Here is a 23,609-nt window from a genome sequence, read left to right on the forward strand (position 1 = left end):
TTGTCATAACAGTTGTAGTATTTCTTAGTACAAATAATCTTTTAATGTACACTTTAAGTATCTATAGAGTACTGTACTTGAAGTTAGAATGTCATATTTATTGTAATAAATACTGAGGATTTTCCAAAAGGCACTTGTGCTACTACATCTTAATTTGTTTTACAGCAGAATCAGATGCAGAAAATTAAAGGAATATTAGATCAATATTAATGTTTCATAGACATATGCATAAACACGATAAGGGCAGACAAATGGAGTACTGTACTAACCAGACACAATACCTGAATGAATGAAGTGATAGTAGACAATACAGTAATAAGATGAATGATGTGAACGCTGACAATACCTGAGACTTCCCCAGCATGAGGACCCTTCCCTCTGTAATCCTTGGAAGTTAATAATATTAGTTTCATATAGTCTTAACAACAAAGTTGACTCATTATGATAGTATGAAGGATACCTGCAGTATATTGACTGAAGTGTTACCTGTTCACTAGGGGAAGGAGGAAGGAAGTCTTGGTAGTTGGTTGACATTCTTGCCCAGGCAATCTATCAGAACTGATAGTTAGGTATTCATATTCCAGAGTAATATCAGAATGAACCTCCAGCCATCTGCATCAACTTACTGAGACAGGGAAATCATCCAACTCTTGTGCTTAATCTCCAATGAAGTATAACCATGATGTCAGACTTGACTTGTGTGCCTTGATGAATATAGTGTTTCCCTGAGGATCCTGAGGAGAAGGGGCTTAGCAGATAGGATCCAAACCTCTTACACATCATGATGCAAATAGTCTTTGTAAGGGAACCCCCTATTAACCGATAATGGTCATCATTCAAGTTTGAAAATACCTGCCACATTTTCTCACTATATAATCTTTGATTTACAGAGCCGAATTCAACTAGAATGTGATCCTAAAGAAAAATTATCTACCATTTGAAATATTTCAGTAATCCTCTTTCAGGTTTCATATTGCCAACTGATTCATCTTATTTTGTGTTATTGAAACAAATCCAAAAGTTGATAAGTTCCAGTCAATGATAAACCTATAGAGAACAATACTTAAACGCATTAACAATATACTACAAAGAAATGTGTTTCAAATGGAATTGATCAGTATGGTGATAGCTTTGTGATTTATGAATCAACTTGCTTGTTTAGAGCACCTTTCCTCAACAATTTAACCTTACTGAAACATTTGAAATAATGTTTTTGAGTCAAGGAAACATTTGAAAAAAAATGTTCAGTTCATTATACATCAGAGAAATCAGTCACTTTTATGCATGATCAAGACATACGTAGTCCGTATTATAATGAGTAAAGAAAATAAATAAAAATAATAAGTAGCTGGTTTAACACAGAAAAAATTATTTTTCTAAAATCTTAGTACGTATATTATTTTCATGGTGCAATAAAGATTTGCTTAAGCCCATAAGACAAATCAGAACTTTAGGAGTGAAAATATAAGTAAGTAATTTTTAAAGTCAACTTTATCACAATATTTGTTATTTTGAAGTGATTTATTATTATTACAAAGTAGTACGTATTAGTTTTAAAAGACACCAATAAGTCACATGGCTAGACCCTCGTGGAGTTGACCCAAAAGATTTGTTCTTAAATGATTAAAATTACAAACCAAAGGTGAGGAATTAGGGAATTAAGAGATCAAAAGAAAAAAGTGGAAGGTAAATGAGATGAATCCTTTCTTTTCTTTCTACTTGATGTTTGTTCAACAAGAAAAAGATTGGAACTAGAAGTTGGAAATTGAAAACTTCAGCAGTGTTATCTGCTTGGCTGTGAATGGCATGATGCTCTCCTTTAACTCAACCCCAGAACGTGTTGAGGATTCACAAATCCCTTTCTTTAACTGTACAATTAAACAGTAGCTGGAACCATGATTACCTTTTACAAAACCAAGGCTCCAGTTCATGCTGGATTGTACTGGCTGGTTTAAATTGAAAGCAGACAGCATCCAGATTTTCAAAATACCAGTGTGATTTCATACCTCATATAAGGATGTAATACCTATATTTTGGTTACATCTTTTGATGTCCAATTTTTTTTGTGTAACATTTAGAACTCTGACTTACATTTAAGTTTTAAATGGCATAATTCATTTGTATTTTACAGGGTATACCAGGCTTGAAAGGTGAAGATGGAGAGGATGGGATTAGTGGAATCACAGGCCCTAATGGAGAACCTGGCAGTCTTGGTAGTAAGGGTGAGCCAGGAATAGACGGTAAACAAGGCTCGAAAGGCTATCTTGGTTTACCTGGTCTTCCAGGTTTGAAAGGTGCCAAGGGGGCTCCTGGGAATCTGGGCATCCCAGGTCAAAAGGTAGGTTTTTATATATACACGCATTTGTTTACTTGAGTTTCCTCGATAGAAACCTCTATTTTTCACTAGATGTTTTCTTTTTTTACAAGTAAGAAATTTGAGTAACTGAATGACAAATAAATTTCTTGTCAGCTGCATAAATCATATGTTTTTGAACTATGTATTAATCTTTCATTTTATGCATTTTGGCAGTAGTATTGTGGGTGCAACACAATTAATTTTGTACATCTTACCTTACATCTAATGACTAAGAAAAGACCACTACAGAGATTGGGAATTTTGGATGGGGAAAACAAAAATGAGTTGATAATGCCCAGAGCAAAGGGGAAATGTGCTTAGAATAAAATGTAGTCAACTGAAAAGTACTATATGTTTCATGTGTTTTTTCACTAAAAAGCCCTAAATAAGTTGGATATAAAAGGCAAGAAAATGTGATAATTGTCATTATACCGATGTATCCTAACTTAACCTTCCCAAACCTATGGCACCAATGTACCAGTTACTGCAATGATTTTGGCATCTCCACTCAGTAGACAGATCCTGATTCTTAAGTATCACATATTCCCAATTCTTCTCCCCATGTGAATGATATTTTGAAGAAGAGGAAAATCCCAGAAAAGTTGGTTAGGCTAGTCGAGATGATGTATCAAAGAACGAGCACAAGTAATACATAACAGCAGTTGGGAAAACAAAAAATTTTGAAGTTAGTGTTGGATTACACCAGGGGTCAGCATCAAGCCCATTTTTGTTTGTGCTGGTTATGGAGGTGTCAAGTGAAGTGGGAGTTGTTGTACACCAATGTTTGTTTGTTTTTGTTTGTATGGTGTTTTTACGTTGCATGAAACCAGTGGTTATTCAGCAACGGGACCAACGGCTTTACGTGACTTCCGAACCACGTCGAGAGTGAACTTCTATCACCAGAAATACACATCTCTCACTCCTCAATGGAATGGCCGAGAATCGAACCTGTGACCACCGAGGTGAGAAGCAAACACCAAACCAACCATGCTAATGATCTGATGATTACTGCTGAAGATGAGGAGGACCTACAGGGAAGGGTTGGAGGACGGCAGGGGTCTTTAAAAGAGGTTTTGGTGAGCAGTAGAGAAGATAGAGATAGAATAATAATACATACAAGAAAGAAGAGGCTCGATTATGAAACAGGCAGAATAGTTTAAATACTTTTGATCTACTGTGAGCCAAGAGGGAGGATGTGAGGTTGAAGTTGACAGTAGGATAAAAGTTGCTTGGGGAAGTGGAGAGATGTAGCTGGAGTAGTATGTGATAAGAAAATGCCAATCAAGCTAAAAGTCAAGATCTGTAGCACAGTGGTAAGACCAGTGTTATGTATAAAGGCCTGTCCACACGATCGGGCCTGATCGGCGTGCTCCAGGGTTGACGGGCAAATTCTGGCCGACTTATCCGTGAATGTTGTCCACACGGGTGAGGCGATGGAGAGGTGGGCGTGCCCGACGATGCCAGTAGTGTGTTCAGTGCGGTACGATAAACATGTGCCCACCGCAAAGAAGAAGATAGTGTAGCATGATAATTGCCTTGTGTGTGATGAAAAAGAAGAGAATATGGTGCAAAGAATGGCTCAGTAAAAGAAATGTATATGGTTCACGTACGTCTGCTAGGGTCGAAGCTCAAGCCATCGGGCACCACCATGGTGATTTTGCTACAAGACCCATCAGGCAATTTGACGGTTTGCCCGTCAAGTGTGCCCGTTAGAGGGGAAGTCCGCCGATCAGGCACGATCGTGTGGACAGGCCTTAAGAATCGGAAACATGGAATCTATGAAGAAAAGAGGAAGTAAAGCTTGAGAGAACAGAGATAAGAATGCTGAGGTGGATTATGGGAATATTGCTGCTTGAGAGGTTGGAAAATTATGAAATAAGAAGAAGAGCATGCTTAGTAAAGATTTTAGAGGTGATAAGAGAGTCATGATTTAGATGGTATGGGCATGTGTTAAGGATGGATGATGAGGAAGGAGTGAAGAGGGCAAGGGAAGAACCTGTTAGAGAAGATCGAGAGGGAGACAGAGAATTAGATGGCGAGATAAAGTGAGGGCAGATATGGAGAGAGGAGGTTTGTGGAGGATGATGCCTTTGATAGAAAGCAGTGGAGAAGGCACATCGGGCAACCAACCCCTTAATGTAGGGATAATGGTAGGAAAGAAGAAGTAGTAGTAGTTTCCTATTCTTTAATGAGATATCTTCATTCAGTGAGCCATTCGGATGGATCTGTAAAGCCTTCAACCTGGAGAGGCAGCCTGAGCTGCTTTGGGTAGCATCAGCAGTATTACCAGATCTTATGTGAAGATGGAAGCGTCTTCCTGGAGTTTTGACCTACTGACTGCATGGACATGGAAGTAATTTTTTTAAATGTCTGGAAACCACAGGAAAGCAGTAGTTTGAGGACTGGCTATGAAAAGGTATTGGTGATTCCTCATACCTTGCGTGGGCAGGTTGCTCTGCCCATTCTAGGGTGCTGTCTCTTTAAACTGAAGCACTTATGAAGGATGTTTCTCCATCTCGTTTTAGGCCCTCATTCAACCTTACTCCTACTGAGGTGGACTCTTAAACTAGAAATTCCTGTGGGATATGTTTGTTGGCAATGGCAAAGGCAGAAATACACAGATAACTCTGTTGAAAAATTGCTAGCAGATGTTAATGTTGGCAGCTTATACTTTGATGCCATTATGTACCAGTGTCCAGAAGCAAAGCTTATAATATACAAGAATGCAAACACAAATCATAAATTTACCATGGAACAAAGTAGCTAGACTACCATTTGCTGCTTGGAAGAAAGTTCAGAAAACAGCCGTAACATTTTCCTTAAATCACTAATAGTTTTGAACGTGCAACAGAGGTGAATAATGCATTGGCTAAACACTTTTCCAGCATATCATGTAATTCTGAAGTTGCATGCAATTACCAACATAGACCTGAAGGAGAAAAAACCTGATTTTACAGCAGATAAGGAGGAATCTTACGATTTTACAGCAGAGAAGGAGGAATCTTACAATGTTCCATTCACCAGGGCAACGTTTGATTCAGCTGTGTTAACTTGGAATGATATAACCCCTAGTTACAATGAACTCCCATGTGCAACGATTAAACGCGTCCTGGGATACCCAGCTCTTTTCATATGGTGCATTACATACCATTTACCTGATTTTTTTAAACATTAGTTTAGCAAAAATAAGGCTTCCCCAACAAATACTATCATCAGATTGTACTGGATGATATGGTGATTGACAGCAAGAGTAAATATGTTGGTCAGTCGAGGGAGTATCATTTGTTCTGGCTCTCTTAGCAAATACTCACACAACTAGTAGCAAAGACCATACCACATTGCTTCCCCATTCTTTTGTTATCTGCTGTCTCTGCTGCAAAAAGGATCTTTTAATGTCATATTACAGTTATCAGGCTTTGCCTGCATAGGACCAAACGCATCAGAGTAAATACATTTTTGTGACTAGAATAAGTAATTGCAAGAGACGGTTATACTATCTTCCTGTCTCATTCTAATTGTAACTTCATTTCAGCTTAACAGCACTCCACTTTTTTCCCTTATCCTTACATAAATGAAAAGCAGACTCTTGCATCATTTCATGGTCAGCTAAGTAACTGATCACCCTATTAACAATTTTAGATTTGTTCATAAACTTTCTTAACTTTAATCTTATAGTTTATAGCGTAATCAATACAGACTGGTTTCAGAAATGTACTCCCTCAGAGCTTCTGCTGTATACCAACAAAAGTACCATACTAAATTTTCTCACCCTCATTCAACGAAGTAACACACCAAAATCACAGTACATAAATAAAATACGTACAAGAAAATTCGTTACTAAACAACAGTGGACAAGACACACACAAGGGATTTATAAATTTGAGAAATATTTATGTAAACATTCATATAAATCCCTAAAACACGGTACTCTCACAATATCTATTTAAGTATTTTCTGATGAAAAGTCACCCTCTAGCTGAATATTACATTTTATCTTGTGGACACTCTGGTGTCCTTTAAACTAGTAGTACATATGCTGTATAAGAAATAAAATGACAAGGAAAGAAGTTTTAACTTTTTTAGCATGAGGTACTAAAGTCAAGTTTTTTCAGTTTTTTATGGTATAATTCTGGTACCAGCATTACTGTGGAAAATAGACGCTCCTTCATCTCTCTTAGGTTGTAGAAAAGATTTTAGAGTATTAGTGATCATCTTAAAAGACATAAAATTAATGTTAACATTTTCATTTATCTAAATCTCTTGTTCTGTAGGGCATTCAAGGTGTACTTGGTGATAGACTTCCTGGACAGCCTGGTGTTGCTGGACGTCCAGGTGCTCCTGGTTTTCCTGGTCCTCTTGGTAGTCCTGGTGGCCAAGGGCGTCCTGGTATACCAGGTCCGAGTGGAGCTCCTGGAACTAAGGGAAACATAGGGTTTGTAGGAGCACTTGGTGAACCAGGTAATCCAGGTTTAGATGGTATACCAGGCTCTCCGGGAAGGCCAGGCAGTGCTGGATTCCCAGGTCGCCCCGGCTTAAAAGGAGGAAGTGGAGTCCCAGGTAAGTGACAGAAGTATCTGTTATTGTATAGTGTTGTAAGTAGCTCATAGACTCGTGGACCACTGGGATTCGGGGGGGATAATTACTACTGCAACCCCCTGTGAATTGCTAGAATCCACCTCCTCTCAATATGAGTCTGCTAACCATCCTTCGATGGCGCAAGTAAGGAAGTGCACTTGTCTACAATTCACCTTACAGGGTCTCTCAATATAATAATAGACTATCAAGGCAAACAACAGCCTCAACAGAGTGGATTTTATAACATACAAGAACATTCAGTATGTATTAAATGCTAATTGTCTACAAGAAACCACTGTCAGTTGATAACCTAAACAATTTTTAAAACAAGTTTTCATTTTGGGACCCATAATAATTAAAAGTAATTGAGGTTGTTGTTAGTACATATTACAATAGCCACAAAAAGACAATACTAATTTGTGCTGTCTTGAAATTAAACTTTTATTCTGATAGTAAATTGATATAAACTTGATATAAATTTTATCATCAAACTGAAAATATATGTGAAATAGAATCATTCAAAGCTTAATACGTACATAGGAATATTATGGCACTGTAATAATCAAATTATAGATCATATTCATAAAACCTGCATTTAGTCATTTTTCAACACAAATGTGCAAAAGTAAATAGTACTATGTATGAAGTTATCATTATACAGCTTTTTATGTGGCTCTTGAACTATATTTCACTTTTACATAAGCTATTCATATGCGGCTTTATTGACAATTTAAAAGTGAGTAGTACTACATATTCTACAAGAGAGAACATATGTAAATGCTAACTGTAGCCCACATCTGCTATGAGGCATTATGTACTTTCCATGCAATCAAACAAGCATCCCACACTTTTACAATGGGAGTCCCATAAGTCCACTGTTTACTTTGTTTTGTTTAGAAAGTCTCTGTTTATAAAGTGAAGCTTTATTCAAACCTGTCACAAGTACTGAAACGAGCGCTTCATAGTTAAGTGTTCCTCATCAGTACGAATGGTTTTTAGAACAGAATATAATACACGTCAAAAAAATAAAATATTTACAACAGATAAAAACAATAATTCCATTGGGGTATAACTGGTAAGACCTGCCATGTTGGATAGGCTAGAAGCAGCACCTTTAGCAAAAAGAGAAAGGATACGAACTGAATACATCAAGGCATCAGCAAAAGTCATTTGAGTGTCAAAGATAGCCCAAAATTCGAGACTAAGATGTTTGGGTATCTGATGAGGAGGGTAGATAATAAGCAAAATGTTAGAGGAGGCATCATGGGAATGGAAGTGCTAGGGACACAAAGGAGAGGAAGGCCCAAGAAAAGATGGAAAGATTGTACTTGAGAAGACATGAGAGACAAGAATGGAAGAAGGAAGGACACAAAATAGAAATGCCTGGGAAGGGCTCACTAAAAACAGCAATCTTTACTGTGGATTCAGCTGAGAAGTGGTTATGTACTGTATCCATGTTTATTCTAGTGCAGTAGGTGTAATATGTGTTTTAAGTCTAGAAGTCTCTTTTTAGATACTGAGAATTCCTTACTATAGTAAAAACAAAAATAGTATGGACTTACATACTCTTCTTCCTGTCTTAGGTAACCCTGGAAATCCTGGTAACCCTGGTGCATTTGGACGCCCTGGACCACCTGGCCTTGTAGGAGACCCGGGTCTTAATGGAAATATTGGTTTTGAAGGCAACCCAGGACCAAAAGTAAGGAATACATTTGAATGTGTAACTGAAAAATTAAAGTAAATGTCTTTGTATATCTTGTTCATTACATCTGGTTACTCATATCGGTTCTCTATGAAGATTTCAAGTTTGTTTGAAGTGGTTTTACTTTGTTCCAAAATTTCAGTCAGTTATTTACAGAAATAATGTTTTTTTCTTGATTTCCCTTTTTTTCCAGGGCCCTCGTGGTTTTCCAGGTGAAGTAGGTTTTAGGGGACCACCTGGAGAAAACGGAACTCATTTTGGTCACGGTGATTTTGGTTTTCCAGGTTAGTTAACTATTAACACAGTTTTTGTTTTATAAGGATTATTGACAATGATTAAAAGTACTGTTAGAATTCAGGTTATGGAAATCTCAATGTGGAATATTTTAATGACTAATTTTGAATATATCAAATTTTAAAAAATCATTTTAATTTATCAAATTTTAAAAAATCAGAGATGGAATTATGTTTACTAATGAAGTATGAGTGATGATGACATCTTACAACTAAAATTTGGTGCATATTGCAGATTTCTTGCGTAGAAATGAGTGAAAGAGATAAAACTTTTGCACATAAACCTTTTAAACTTAAAACTTAGGGGGTTATTAATTTATTATATCGAGTCAAAGAAGGTATGAAAAATCTGAAGATTGACATACAAATCCTCTCCCAGTATCTCACACTGGGAAAGGCCATTGTAGGTTCACCAGAGGTTACTGCTGACCCGCTGATCATATAAGGTTGTATTGTCACCAGGATTGAGTAACCATGCAGAATTATTTCAAGTCCATTGGACGAAGGCAACAAATAAAAAATGAGTTACAAGTTTTGACCCAAATGCAGAAGTCATGTTTAATAAAAGCAAGATTGTGAAAAAAAACTCGCTGCCCCTCAAGAAAACCGCAGGGGGAATAAAAATGGAAAGAACTTATGAATGAATGAATAAATCATGAAACTTGGGCTGCAGAGTCAAGCACCTGTGCTCTTTCAGCCATTCACTGCTCAAGATAGTGAAACAAGGAAGTCAGAGTGATTGGACAGCAAGATATAGGGGCCATGAAAATAAATGAGATGTAAAAAAATCTAGAAGAGGGAAAATGGGAAAAAACCCACAGTTACTCAGAAATAATAGAATAGTTGGACAGTAAGATAAAATGGAGGAAATGGGTCTAGAGCTAAAGTAAAAGGCTAAAAAGAGAAGAAATAAAAATGGATAATGAAGAACAAGCCTATAGAAAGACTGGTATTCTCTGTATTTTGTGTAATTTGGGAAGCTTTTTCTTAAAGTAGGCAATAAAAAAAGTGTAAAAATTCATTCATTCTTAATCATCCTTAGTCTTAAAAGGATATTATTTTATTTATTCTTTTTATCCTCCTCTTATCAATTGTAAACTTTTGTACTTTACTCTGGAATCCCTTCACCACTTCTTTTCTTCAGTGGGAGAACATAGCTACTTTGTAAGCAAGATGTTTTCTAAAGCCAATTTCTGATTGTACCAAATTTAATTGTTACAGTGTTTATCTACGTCAAATGAATATTGTATTGAAGGAAAAGTTATATAGGCAGGAACTGTTGTAGTACTTAATGTATATCTGCTAACAGTTCTTACAACAGACATGAGGAGTCTAATGTGAACAGCACTAGGATATAATGAGACTTGAAAAGCCATGAAATCAACTAGCAATAATTTGGTTTGGAATGGTCTTGAAAAGTAACTTTTTGGTTTCCCCATTTTCATTTCAACAGGTCAGCCTGGTGACCCTGGTAGAAACGGGTTTCCAGGTACTCTGGGACAACTTGGAATACCTGGAATAGATGGACGAGGAATTCCAGGACCCAAGGGTCGAATTGGCCCCATTGGTTTTCGTGGCCCAAATGGACTTCAAGGAAGGCAAGGTGCAAAGGTAATTTTATCTTTTGTGTACCCTTTCTAGATGTCTCATCTCAAGAATACTCATTTTCAAAACCCATAACAAATTATCAAAATAAACCCCCTAGATCAAACCTTTGAAACGATGGCTAATGCACAGTAAGTTATAACAAATGCGTACCATGACACTGAGTAAAGGGGGTTGGGGGTTTAATATAGGATTTGAATAAAGAAGAAACATTCCCTTTAAGAAACTCCATTGAAATGAATTGGATATATTAGTCAGTTCTGAGTAAAAATCATTTGTTTAGCAAATACAAGATATTAAATAAAATGATTATGCAAGAATTCATTTATGGCATGATTGAGGAATGCTGTTCTAGGTTAAGTCCAGATTCATAACCTATAACTCAAAGATTTCATAAAAACAAAATGGCTATTGTAATGGAATGGGTTTTTATACAAAAATTATTTTTATTTAAAAAAGTGAAAAGTTATAGCTTAAAGTCAGTCCCAGATTCACAAGAAAGTAATACAGAATAAGTTATAAGTCTCTTATAAATGCACTCAATATGAGTTAGTGTCTTACACTATCTCCCCCTCTGATATCTTTAAACGCTTAAATTAATAATCTTAAATTACTTGGAAAAGCATTTCCACCTGGCAGCCAATGAATTTGGCTCCACCAACCCCCTAGTGGCAGACTGGCTCACTGCTTATTGTCTGAACCAACTGCAAGGAACAGGGGTTGAGGGGGAGCAATTTCTGAAAAGTAATGGGCTTGTCTAAAAAAAAGATTAATTTTATCTGGAAAAAAAAATATTTCAATACAGCCACTTAACTTTGCATTAGCGAGGACTAGCTATTTAGGTGGGAAGGCACCTGTATCTGCTTTGGGATAGGATTCATAAATAAAATCAGGGCCTGATGGAACCAAAATGAACATCTGAAGAGAGATTTCATGAACCCAAAAGTTCTGAGGACTGTAAAGGGGTTAAATATTTTACTGGATTTTTTTCTAGCAATATTGTGGGCTGTACTGTCAGTATGGTTTTATGCAGAAAATTAGCTACAAAAACAATCTATATAATGTGGCAAATACAGGTGAGTATCCTGCAGAAACGAAGAAGTTTTATCAAGTTCGCTGTGTATCATGAAGTAGGTGGCAACAGAGACTTGTGGTTCATGTAATGATACTTATGAATAAAGATGTTAGTGTAAGTCAAGGATCATCACCAAGCCCATTTACTGTATTTTCATCAGATGAATGGAAGAAACTGCAAAGTAGTGCAGATACGAAGATCCTGGGAACTACTGTTTTAAAAGCAGAGTAAAAGGAATGGTTCATTAGGATACTTGAAAGATGGAAATGTGAAATGGAAAAGAGGAGAGTAATAATTGGTGTCAGCACAACCTAGAGTATGTTGACCAAATAGGAAGCAAAGAAACTGTGTAACAGTCTTGAAAGTGGCCATGTGACTGCTGAAGACAAGATTGTGAGGGTTTAGTATTTTATACATTACTACATAGGTAGAACATACTAAGTTTTAGGTGTACAGGTAATAATGCCATAGATGCCCAAGATTACAAAGGTCAAATAAGTAAGAGATTTCATTGCCTGGCATGAATGAGAAGAACTAACAATGGATAGAAAGAAGAGAATCAAGTGAATGAGGTATGTATAGACCGTGATGGAGATACTACAACATTTTTGCCATCTCTGAGACTGGGTTTTAGAATTGAAGTTATAGAGAACAGAAAATTATTAGTAGCTGCCTGTATACAATGGAAATAGATTCCATTATGATGCATCTTTAAGACCTAGCCATCTCTTAGCAGGTAGAGGCATTGTGGCTGAATCACAGCTAAGTGAAAAATCCAAGCCAACTCCCCACAGTTACGTTAATCGTACAAGCTGACAAAATTTCCCACACTCACACTTTCTCCTTTACGTTACTTTTTATCTGCAGGACAATTGGTTTAACGATATACCGGAGACAAAACACAAGCACGTACTCACCTCATGCTCAGACTCCAGATTACTCAGGGATAGGCTGTGCTGTCCGCTGGATATAGGCTAGCCGAGACAACCACCGCCGATAATCACAACACAAACCATCCTACCGAGAACCACAACCCCACAACAACTTAACAACCTGACAAATCACTGTGCAGACGAACCCCAACAGCTCGAAATAACGCGACAACCACACAACTCAACTCTGCACATGCACAACAACCCCAACACCAACACTGCTCCAGCCACCACTCACAGACACCGAAATGCACGACCAACCTCTTCAACTTCACCACAATCAGACAGACACACGCACAACAACTTTACAACACCAAAATCAATCAAATAACACTGCACCAAGTAAACTGACCACCAACGGATAACTGCTAACCAAACCAACTCTACGACTTCAACCGTTCAACGAACGTAACACTCACCTGCCGACTGATATACACAACAGAGCGCCACAAGAGACACACGCTCATGACCGCCATTCAACCACTCCCATTTATTCCTCCACCAATCTCTCTCTCTCTCTCTCTCTCTCTCTCGCAACCCTCGAAGACGTTGTCAAATATAAACTACCATCATTACTCCTCCATAACATGGACACATACAACAGAAAAAATGAAAAATATTAGAAGAAAAGTGGTACAAAATGCCGAAATTTATGGTTGGCATTCAGTAGGAAGATTTTACCCTGAATGAAGATGAATGTGAGCGGTGTGGTTTTTAGGATAATATAAAACAGATTTGGATCTTCAACAATGAGATAGTTTCAGCATGAAGAATATGCTGCAGCATATCAGATTTCACTCCTTTAATTCCCTATGAAGACAGGTGGATTGGAACTGCTGACCTGTTAAATCACTGATCAGCCATTCCAATCCCCAAAAGGGAGTTTGTCTTATTTCCAGGTGAGATAGCCTGTTTATATGTACTTCTGTACTTACAATTAAATATGTCTACTCAATGCATGAATATGATCAAGTTGATGAAAACAGCTTGAGGAGATAGTCACAAAATTGCAGGATCAAGATTTTCTGTTATGTTTAAAGCAATAGACACACAGATATTGACAGTACACCACCAGAGGCATGTGGAACCCAAATGTAAACTCAGCCAGATAAAAATGCAGAGAAGGGCACTTAGAACTAAGTATTGCCAATATTGTAAGTCATCTTACTTTAAGTAGGACCCCCAACTAAGGGATACTACTCACAGTGTGCCTAGCTTGGTACATGGTACTAAATGGAACTACTGCAATAGTTTTTGCCAGCATCCCTTTGGCCCGTAGCTCTATTGTTATGGAAATCACAGTTCTGTATTACAGGAACTAATTAAATATTTTTCATAGCTTAAAACTTTATTATGCCTTCCTATTGCCATTTGGTCATACATTTCCTTTTGTCAGATTAGTTTCCACTGCAAAAGGACATTGAAAAGCAATGTGGTCAATATTTATGATGCAGCTAATTGTCTGATCCTTGTGCAGTATTCTTATCCTTGATAATTTTGATGTACATAGTCTAATTTTATGACAGAAGATTATTTTACCTTACAATATTTAAGATTATGTATAATCTGTGTTTCAAAGTTTCAGACAGATTTTGTGGGACTAGTAATAAAATCATAATTTAAAAGGTTTTAATTTTCTATAACTGTTAATTTTCGATAAGTGTTAATTCTACCATATGTATTTTGATTAAAAATTTTAGGCTACTAAATTAATATACTGTATTAGTCAGACAGCCCTTGAAGGTGCCTGTATTATTATGTCTCATGAGCTTCATTTGAAACTGGACAAAACTTAACAAAGTTGTATGTACACTGCATGAATGTGTTACTTTTTTTTCTTAAAAGGGAGAATCAGGCCTGATGGGCATACCAGGAACAAGGGGAGAATCTGGTGAACCTGGAACTGTTGGATTACCTGGACCACATGGTGGAACAGTTGTTGGTCCCCCTGGTGCTGAAGGTTTACCAGGAATCAAAGGAACGCCTGGAGAACCTGGCAGATTTGGTAACCGTGGTAAGTACAGTGCAACACATGATTTCCTGCAAATGAAAGGTTTTTACATCTCTAAAAAAGGTACATATTACTGTATAGTACCAGTATACAATATGTACAGTATATGTAAAACCACCGAAAATCCTCTAGACAAAAGTATTTGAAACTGGCTAGAGTTTGATTATCTAAGCTAGATTTTGATTATCTAGATTTATTAAATATAGATTTGTTTTGTTAGAATTTGGTTTTATATTAAGGAACAGAGAAAGACAGTATGGACTGATTCAGGTGTAACAGCTTTATGAGTATGAAAATTATTACTGGGCAGTATTGGGTTAATGAACCTCTGAAGCACTGACAAGTATTTCTTAAAACTAAGCTATATGTATTGTAATTACAGTAAGGGTCTGATTGTGTCCCATCTGGTTAGTTAACATAATACAGTAATACTGTATATCAAATTTCATGAATGCACACATTCCAAACATTTTGTTTGTTTGTTTGTTTGCTTGCTTGCTTTTTAATTACAGCCTTCACCCCATGACATTTAGTTTGGCTTTGTTGAAGATAAAAGCTAATCATCTCAAATGACTGATATCTTAGGGAAAAGTGTTAGTGCTTCCATTAGGATTGGTAGCTAGTCTATTGCATCTGAGAGAGAGAGAGAGAGAGAGAGAGAGAGAGAGAGCATCATTTTATGAAGTTCAAATGCTAACTCACTATCTCTGATTGAAAGACATAGTGATGCCAATTTAGGAAACAAGTGCTTGGTGTAGCCAGCCTTCATGTCATTACACTCAGTAGTTCTCAACCAGCACCTCAAACCATCTGGAAATTTTATTTAACCTTTGTGCTCTTTTTGCTCAATGGAATGACCTATAAAAGTGGAAAGCTTACCAGGGAATGGAAGAAGTGTCCTCTGAAGGTATAATGGATCCATAAGAAAATTTGACTACTCCATTGAAAACATAAGATGCTGATGTTGATGAGGAGGTGTTGTCAAAGGTGTACAAGATCTGCTCTTACACATTTCATATAAAAAACAGGTTTCAAAATGTATTCCTAGCTCAAGGAAAGATGGAGAAAATTTTATAAGTTATTTATTTGCAAACAAAAACTCTATATATTAAACCCTACTCTTTAAAAGAACATAAAATATGATAAATATTTATTAATAGCAAATTGTGAACTAAATTTGTTGAAGCAAGGCATTAAGGGCAGACTCATCAGTTGTTACTGGAGCAAACTAGAATACGTAATGACATAATTAATTTTATGGATTGTGGCTACTTAGGACTCAGCAGCTAAATCAAGATCCTTTAGATATCAAAAGGCAAATGTCTTGATATAGATTGGAAGCTCCATTCCTTTGTTTGCACATTGCATTCTCTAACTATCCCCTAACTTCAATAGTATTTATTAATCCCAGTTGGATAGAGGTGATACTGTAATTTTATTGCATCTCACCTCAATATTGATTCAACCTGAAGAAGTTAAAATGTTTGTTTATTGAAAGGCAGTCCCCAGTTTACGACGGGGTTCCGTTCTTGAGACGCCTCGTAAGCCGTAACATCATCAAAAATCGTCAAAAATCCTAATAAAACCTTAATTTCAATGCTTTGGGTGTATTAAAAACTATGTAACCTTCAAATATTGATTATTTTGCCTTTTTGGAGTCATATTTCTTCCGTCAGATCGGCATCGTAAACCTGGAAATAATTTCTGATGAATATAATTGAAAAGCGTTGTAACCTCAGAACGTCATAAGCCAAGACCATCCTAAGCCGAGGACTGCCTACATAAATAGGGAACTTCCTATCTTACTGTGATTTCCCACCTCTTATCCATGCAGTTACCAGATTACAGTGTTGTTAGCCTGACTTCCTAAAGCACTGACTAAACTATAAACATAATAGAATGGAAGGCACCTCATAGTGGCAGAAAGTATTTGTCTCAGAGTCTTGGAGTCTTTTGTCTATTGTTGAAATTCTGTGGTCAGTTAATTGCTTTCTGGCATTAAGTACGGTATAGGTAAAATAAGTTTTGTTCATAGAAACATTATTTTGAATTTGTATATCTCTAATGGTAAGAAGGGCCTTTTCATTAGACTTCATCATAGAAATTAGGGAAAATTGTACAATCAGATAGAATGCTTGGGATTCAGATTCATTCAAAACATTATGGAAATTCTCTCATGAATAAAATACAGAAAAAATGAGGGAGATGAGATGAGATGAGAAGTGCATTCTGCATTTCATATTCCTAAAAGTGGGGTTAATGAGACTCATAATGCAACTCTCCTAAAATACAGTAGCTGTACTTATTGCCCAAAGTTCCAAAATATCAATTGGTGTAAAAGTTTTCCTTTCCATATTCTGAGATATCTGTAATGAAAAAGGTATGAAGGTGAAACACTGGGTCTCATCTGTGTTCAATGATACTGTCCAGAAAGATTGAGTATCAGCGAGATTTAGGCTTAAGGGTGACGGAAAAGAAAAGGGAGGTGACAATTAGTCATTTGTATATAAAGGTGGTTGATTTAATTGTATGGAAAGACTTTTTATTTATTTATTTATTTTTTTTAAGGAAACCCCATACATACAAATGTAAATGAATAAAATGTAGCAAAAATAGTCATCCTATGAATAATTATAAATAGCAACACTCACAAAACTAGGATTACGTTTGGGGAGAAACGGGTTGTGGGATAAAGCTCTAATGTAAGAGATTGGGGAAGAGATCATACAGTGGCCTACTGAAACCTTTTGAATGTATCAAGAACAACATGATTCCTAGTTCATGAAGGAGGTGATTAATTTGCAACATTACTGAATTAGAGATTGTCAGTTTTGTCCAGTAAAACCCATACTGAGTACAGTTCATGTATATGAATACATATTCTCTGTCTATATCTTCTTTTTTCTAGGCTTACCTGGAGATGTTGGAGCACCTGGTCTTTCTGGTAAACTTGGTCCCCCTGGATTACGAGGTCCAGATGGTGACCGAGGTCCCCAAGGCATAAGCTTTGGTGCTACAAAAGGAGAACCTGGTTTACCTGGTTTAACTGGAGACAGAGGGGCCAATGGGCTTCCAGGTATTCAAGGAATTAAGGTAATTTTTATGGACCTCAGTTTTGTAAGCATACACTGTTGCGTCTCTTGAAATGCATAAGTTAGAAATAACTGTGATGTGCTTTGCTATCAAATAGTGGTTAAATTAGGTACATGTGTTAGGTACAAGCTGTCTGATAATGGATTGCAGGCTGAAGTTTGTAAGAATGACAGCAGAACTTTCATAGTGGGAGGAATGAAAGAATTTGAAGTCCTGTGCAGTAGTTATTACAGATAAAGACAACAGCAGGTGTTCAAGGTCCCATTCAAACTCCAGACGATATAAATGGACACCAATGCAGATGAGATGTCTCACAGAAAGATAGACACAGACTCCTGAGAAGAGGGATGATTAGATTTGAGCCTTTTACTGAAATTAAAATATATACAGGGTCTCACTCTTGGGAGAGATGAGATCATTTTAATACAGAGAGACTTTGTCTCCATATAGAATAGGTATGATGATATCAAGAGACAGCGATCAGAACAACTGCATCCAAAGAAGCACTAAACTTCTTTGGTAAGTGACTTGAGTTCTCTTCAAGTCACTTTTGTGATGTGCATATCCCACCTGAACTCCAGTCTGTTCTAGGTCTTCATCTATTAATTTTTTCCATGATTTCATGGGCCTCCTACAAGTTTTCTTCCTACTGCTTCTATATCCACAGTTTTTCTAATTCCATATCCCTCATCCCTTCTCACCATAGGTTCAGACCATCTTAATCCTTCTTAAGGTCTTGGTGTGCTTTTCATCAGCTGCACACCACATCTATTTGCTGTGTATCATTCGTAATATGACCTTCCTACTGCACTCATGTAGTGAATCTCTGCACTTTAGTTGTCACGAAAAATTAGTGCCCAAATTTTCCGAGACATATCTTCCGTCTCTCCATATGTTCCCCTTTGTAACGAAAAGATTATTTGTCAAGCATATGGCAAATTGGCAGCTGTGGAGAAATGGTTCCCTTTTGAATGTGTGCATTTATTGGTCATCGCCTCTCCTCCCTCATTGTTTAATGGCAAATTCATGTTGTTTTGTATATATAGATCTTAGGAAAAGGGCAACTGCCATAGTGTAGGTCGCTGCGGAATAGTTATATAGATCTACCTTGTCTTGTTAAATCTAAATGAGTTTATTTTATAGTAAAAATTGTTAAAATCAGTCGTGTTTCACCTGTTGAGTTGTCCTTGTATACGGGCTGGGACCTGTCCATTGGTAGGGCTATCAGCCCAAAACATCGGGCACGATTCTAGTGAAAGTCGCCATAACATTTTTTTTTATCTAATTGTTAATGAGATACTTTTGTTTATCAGTAGTCCTGCTACTGTTAATGTTTCTGCCCTCTCAAATCTTGCTTTACTCCCTGGTGTGTTTCAAAGGTAATAGAAATATTCAACCTCTTGTACACCAAAACTTGGTGTTCCACCTCCCTTTCTTCACTATTTGCTGTTCTTATGCATTTTGGGCATCAAAAGTATATTTTGCAATTTGAAGAACATTGTATCACCATCTGTTACATTGGGTACTGTATACCATACAGTACTCTTAACTTTAAATTCATCATACTTTTTGGATACACTTGTCACTATGCTTGTCCATATGGATACCCGGTAGCAGGATTCCACGCTACATCCCAAGCACCAGTGTAAGGTTATGTTTCTGACCTGACCAGGAGAACGTTTGCCCTGTACTTTTGCCACAGCATCCACATGGCCACATCCTTGGCTGCTGTTTCATTCTCTTACATCCGAGCCAGTGTTTTGCCCCTGTTGGTTTTAAAGCCTCTCCTCTCCGTTTCATGTAGCGCCTTTCTTGGCTATACAACTTCTTCACTTGCTTTCTTCCCTATCACCACAATCTGTTTCAGTTGGTGTTCCAGCTGGCTAAATAAAATTTTTCCAGTCTTTAATAATAATGGTAGTATGAATGAATTCATAGAGGAAACAAGGAAAAAATGAGACACTTCATACTATATATAGTTATTTTTAAATATTAGTTGGTAGTACTCAGAGAAATTATTTACATATAGTAAAGGTATTTTTTGCAAGAGTAAGATTACATTCTCTACATATGAATACTAATTAAAAAATTCTAACATATTTCATTTCTATGTTCCAGGGGGAAATTGGAAACCAAGGACTTCCAGGTTTCGTCGGCCGTCCAGGGCTTCCTGGACAAAGGGGTGATCCTGGAAGTAGGGGATCAATTGGTCCTCCTGGTCAGTACATAAAAAACTAGTTTTTAATTTTAGCATTGCAACCTGTACCATTGCCATCAAGCATTACTGAGAGCATGTGCTGTATTAAACATCCTCACCCATAGTTTTCATGTGACCAGTCGATCAGAAAACACACCTATGCAATACTAACTTTATCATATTTTCATTTTTCTGCATTTTTTACTATTTCAACCTTTTTTTTATTCCAAGTACACTGAAAATAATTAAACTCAAGAGCTTTCACCTAACTTCTACTTGCATTCAGTATCTACATTTCCCTACCATAAGGCAAAGGTGATTCAGCAGTCACCTCATCCACTCCAACATTTGCTTCCACAGCTTTGCTTCCACAGATGACAATTCTCCTTTTGTACTTTTTGCAAAAATGCTACTAATTTTCTTGCTTCACCTGTTCTGTTTAAAGTATTCACTACTTTTCATCCTAGTCACCCATTGCATTTACTTGCATACCGGTGTAATCAGTTGTTATTTCCATTATCCATATTAATATTTATTGCCTCATCATCATATCTTCCATTTATGTAACAATGAAATATTATTTTTGCTAAAATTACCTTTCACTTCTTATACTTGCACCTGACTCTGCAACTTTTCTTCATTATCACCATTTAATAAAGTTATCCCCATTATCATCGTCACCTTTTACAGCAGATTTTCCTTTCAGTTTTGATGTGCTACTTAACATATCATCAACAAACATCAGCCATAAACTAATGCTAACAGCTATTCATTCCCTGACTTCTTTCATTACTCCATCCATAAAAATGTTAAAATAACTTTTGTTCCAGACCAGTCATTCTCCCATCTGCATTTTGGTGTTAAAAGCAGCTTTCCTAGGTCTGTGGGAGCTCTGGGAGAGGATAGAGGATTGTTCTTTCGTGCTGATGTCAGACAATACTACGATGATCGCTTATGTGAACAAACGAGGGGGCCTGCTGTCTCATCAGCTCCATTTGATGACAGACGAGTTGCACCAGTGAGCGAATGACAACTCGGTGGAGCTCTCAGCCAGATACATCCCAGGCAAGAGGCACGTGGTGGCCAACAAGCTGAGTCGTCAGAACCAAATCCTGAGCACAGAGGGGTCTCTACATCAGGACGTGGCAGAAGGCATTTTCATGTTTGGGGAAGGCCTATGCTAGACCTCTTCACACTCACTTCAACAGGAAGCTGGAGGTTTACTGTTCAGCGGTCCTGGATCCTCTTGTTCTAGCAGAGGATGCCATAAAGCATCCTTAGGACAATCTCGAGGTATATGCTTTATCTTCATTTTGCCTGATCCATCATGTTCTGAACAGAGTACGTAATGGGTTCTCGAAATCTCAGGATGACCTTGGTGGCAACACTGTGGCCTCAAGCGGAGTGGTTCACAGACCTTGCCTCTTCTGTAAGAAGTTCCAAGAGAGATTCCCCCATGGCGACAACTCCTTTGCCAACCTCATGAGGAAAGGTTTCACCAATCAGTAGAGTCCCTGTCTCTTCACGTCTTCACGGCTCAAGACTATCAAGTATCTCCTCCAAGCGAGAGGTTTTTCTCAAAAGGCTGCGGGACAGATGTCCTACTATCTCAGGAAATCTTCATCAGCAGTTTACCAGGGGAAATGAGCAGTCTACTGTGATTGATGTCGTCGACGGGGTTTCTCTCCACTCAGAGCTTCTGGTCAGTGGATAGCAGATTTTCTGATCTTCTTCAGGGATGAGAAAGGTCTTTCTGTTTCAGCTGTCAGAGGCTACAGAGCGGTTTGGGTTTGGTGTTTCGCCTGAAAGGCGTGGACATCTTTTCACCCTGGGAAGCCTCCTTGTTGTTCAGGAATTTCGAACAGTCCTATTCTCCAGGGGAACTCAAGCCTTCTGTGTAGGAGCTTTCTCCAGTCCTGAGAAGTCTCACTCGAGCTCCATTTGAGCCCCTTGATAGGGATCTGACTCTAAAGACAGTTTTCCTGTTGACCTTGGCTTCTTTGAAAAGAGTTTGGGGAGCTTCATGGCCTAACTTATGATATTAAACACACCAGGGGTTGGTGGTCTGTGGCTTTTGAATTTGTCCCGAAATTCGTGGCTAAGACCCAGAATTTCTCAGTTCATGATGACAGATTTGCCTCGCTTTCCATTCCCTCACTGAATGACTTGGTGGACAACGATCCACAAGAGCTCTTGCTTTGCCCCCGTCAGAGCATTGCGATGTTATCTGAAAATGACTTGTCACCTAAGATCTGTGTCACAGGCTTTTTGTTAGCATAGGCCAGTCCAGAAGGGAAGTGTCCAAGAACACGATTTCATTCTGGTTACATGAGACGATTAAACAGGCTTACTCCTCACTTGCTAGTTTTGTCACAGTCTGTGCAGGCTAGAGCACATGACATCGGAGATATAAGTTCCTCCCAGGCATTTCAGAAAAACTTCTCTGTTCATAGAATTTTGAGCGCTGGTTCTTGGCTATGTCAGTCCACATTCACTTCATTTTACCTGAAGGACGTTGCCCACAGGTCTTTGGACACTTTTTCCTAGGATCCAGTGGTGGCTGCCCAACAAGTTGTGTAATTCACCCAGTGTAATTCAGCCACGTTTTTTACTTTCCCAATCAAAACTTTATCATAAACTTTCCCTTGTATATTTAGCTCTGCCCAAAAGGTTCTGTTTTTGGTATAAGATGTTTACTTGTTTGCCAGTCTCTCAGTTTATTAAGAGGAATACAGAAAAAAAATATGTGGATTTGTACAAACATTTTACCATAGGTGGTCTGGAACCATGGCAAAAGTTGTTAGTATAAGGCCATGGTAGTAGTATATATGAAGCATGTTTTCCCCGAGTTACCATTTATAACATAGTACTTTTCATATTGAATCAGATTGCTCAAGTCATTTTGAAGTCAAGGAACAGTACCTAGGGGTGTATTTCAACTTGAAGAGGCCTAGATTGTTACATTAATTCAGTTACTGTCTTTAAATCATTGGCTAATTCTTATGAACACTCACTGTTCATTCACTGAGAGTATTAATAAAAATTAATGTTGTATATAGCCTTGTATCTCCAGTGTCTGTAGAATTATCAAATACATGTGTAGCCGGGGCTATGTGTGTGGCTACAGCCCTAAGGTAGCGTTCGGCATGAGTGGGAAGCTGGAATTGGTTTGGCAGTAATTATATAATCAATCGCAACTTGCGGAATTTTATCTAACTGGTTTATCTTAAAAGTTAACTTTTTGGGAAAAATTTAATTGATGTGTCCTTATATGTATTTATTCTTGCTACGGGATCTTATAATAATTCCACCTTTCTGTTTCTGGACGCTTGGACCGAGACAAACTATTTTGAAGGCACTTTGTTTCGTTTGCAAGTCTATTAGGCACAAGGGAATTTTACCGAGTACAATTTTGTCACTTATTACTGTCTATACGCACACCCCACTTCACTCTTCTTCCCTCACCTCTGGTTCTTCTTCTCCCCTGTTCTCCCTGCTTCCACTGTGCCTCCACCTTTTGTCCCTGCTTCCGCTGTCTTCTCTCCCTCTGTCCAGCCTTTTTATTCGGATGACGTCTTCTTAGCACCACCTTTGGATTTTGGATTTTGACTGGGTGTGGCATCTTCTGAAGGAATTCTTGTGTCTGAGTGGCTACAGACTTTCTACGAAACTGCCTTCCTGTCATTTCTTCTGCAGCCATTCATAGATTCTTCATTTGGAAACGCCTCTTGTTCATACCCTGGCTTCTTGAGGGCGTGTCCCTTGGGTAT

General features: G+C 37.7%; 1 protein-coding gene across 1 annotated transcript in view; it reads left to right on the plus strand.

Annotated features, from left to right (window-relative positions):
* The window catches only part of LOC135224700 (collagen alpha-5(IV) chain-like), a 72,476-nt gene that overhangs the window by 36,718 nt on the left and 12,149 nt on the right, over positions 1-23,609 (plus strand). Inside the window, exons 15-22 of the mRNA XM_064263970.1 lie at positions 2,132-2,338; positions 6,628-6,913; positions 8,515-8,630; positions 8,827-8,917; positions 10,380-10,537; positions 14,384-14,552; positions 17,458-17,642; positions 19,761-19,860. Coding sequence (XP_064120040.1) covers positions 2,132-2,338; positions 6,628-6,913; positions 8,515-8,630; positions 8,827-8,917; positions 10,380-10,537; positions 14,384-14,552; positions 17,458-17,642; positions 19,761-19,860 — 1,312 coding nt within the window. The remainder of the gene's footprint in view (positions 1-2,131; positions 2,339-6,627; positions 6,914-8,514; positions 8,631-8,826; positions 8,918-10,379; positions 10,538-14,383; positions 14,553-17,457; positions 17,643-19,760; positions 19,861-23,609) is intronic.

This window comes from Macrobrachium nipponense, chromosome 12 (assembly GCF_015104395.2).
Source record: "Macrobrachium nipponense isolate FS-2020 chromosome 12, ASM1510439v2, whole genome shotgun sequence".
Lineage (NCBI taxonomy): Eukaryota > Metazoa > Arthropoda > Malacostraca > Decapoda > Palaemonidae > Macrobrachium > Macrobrachium nipponense.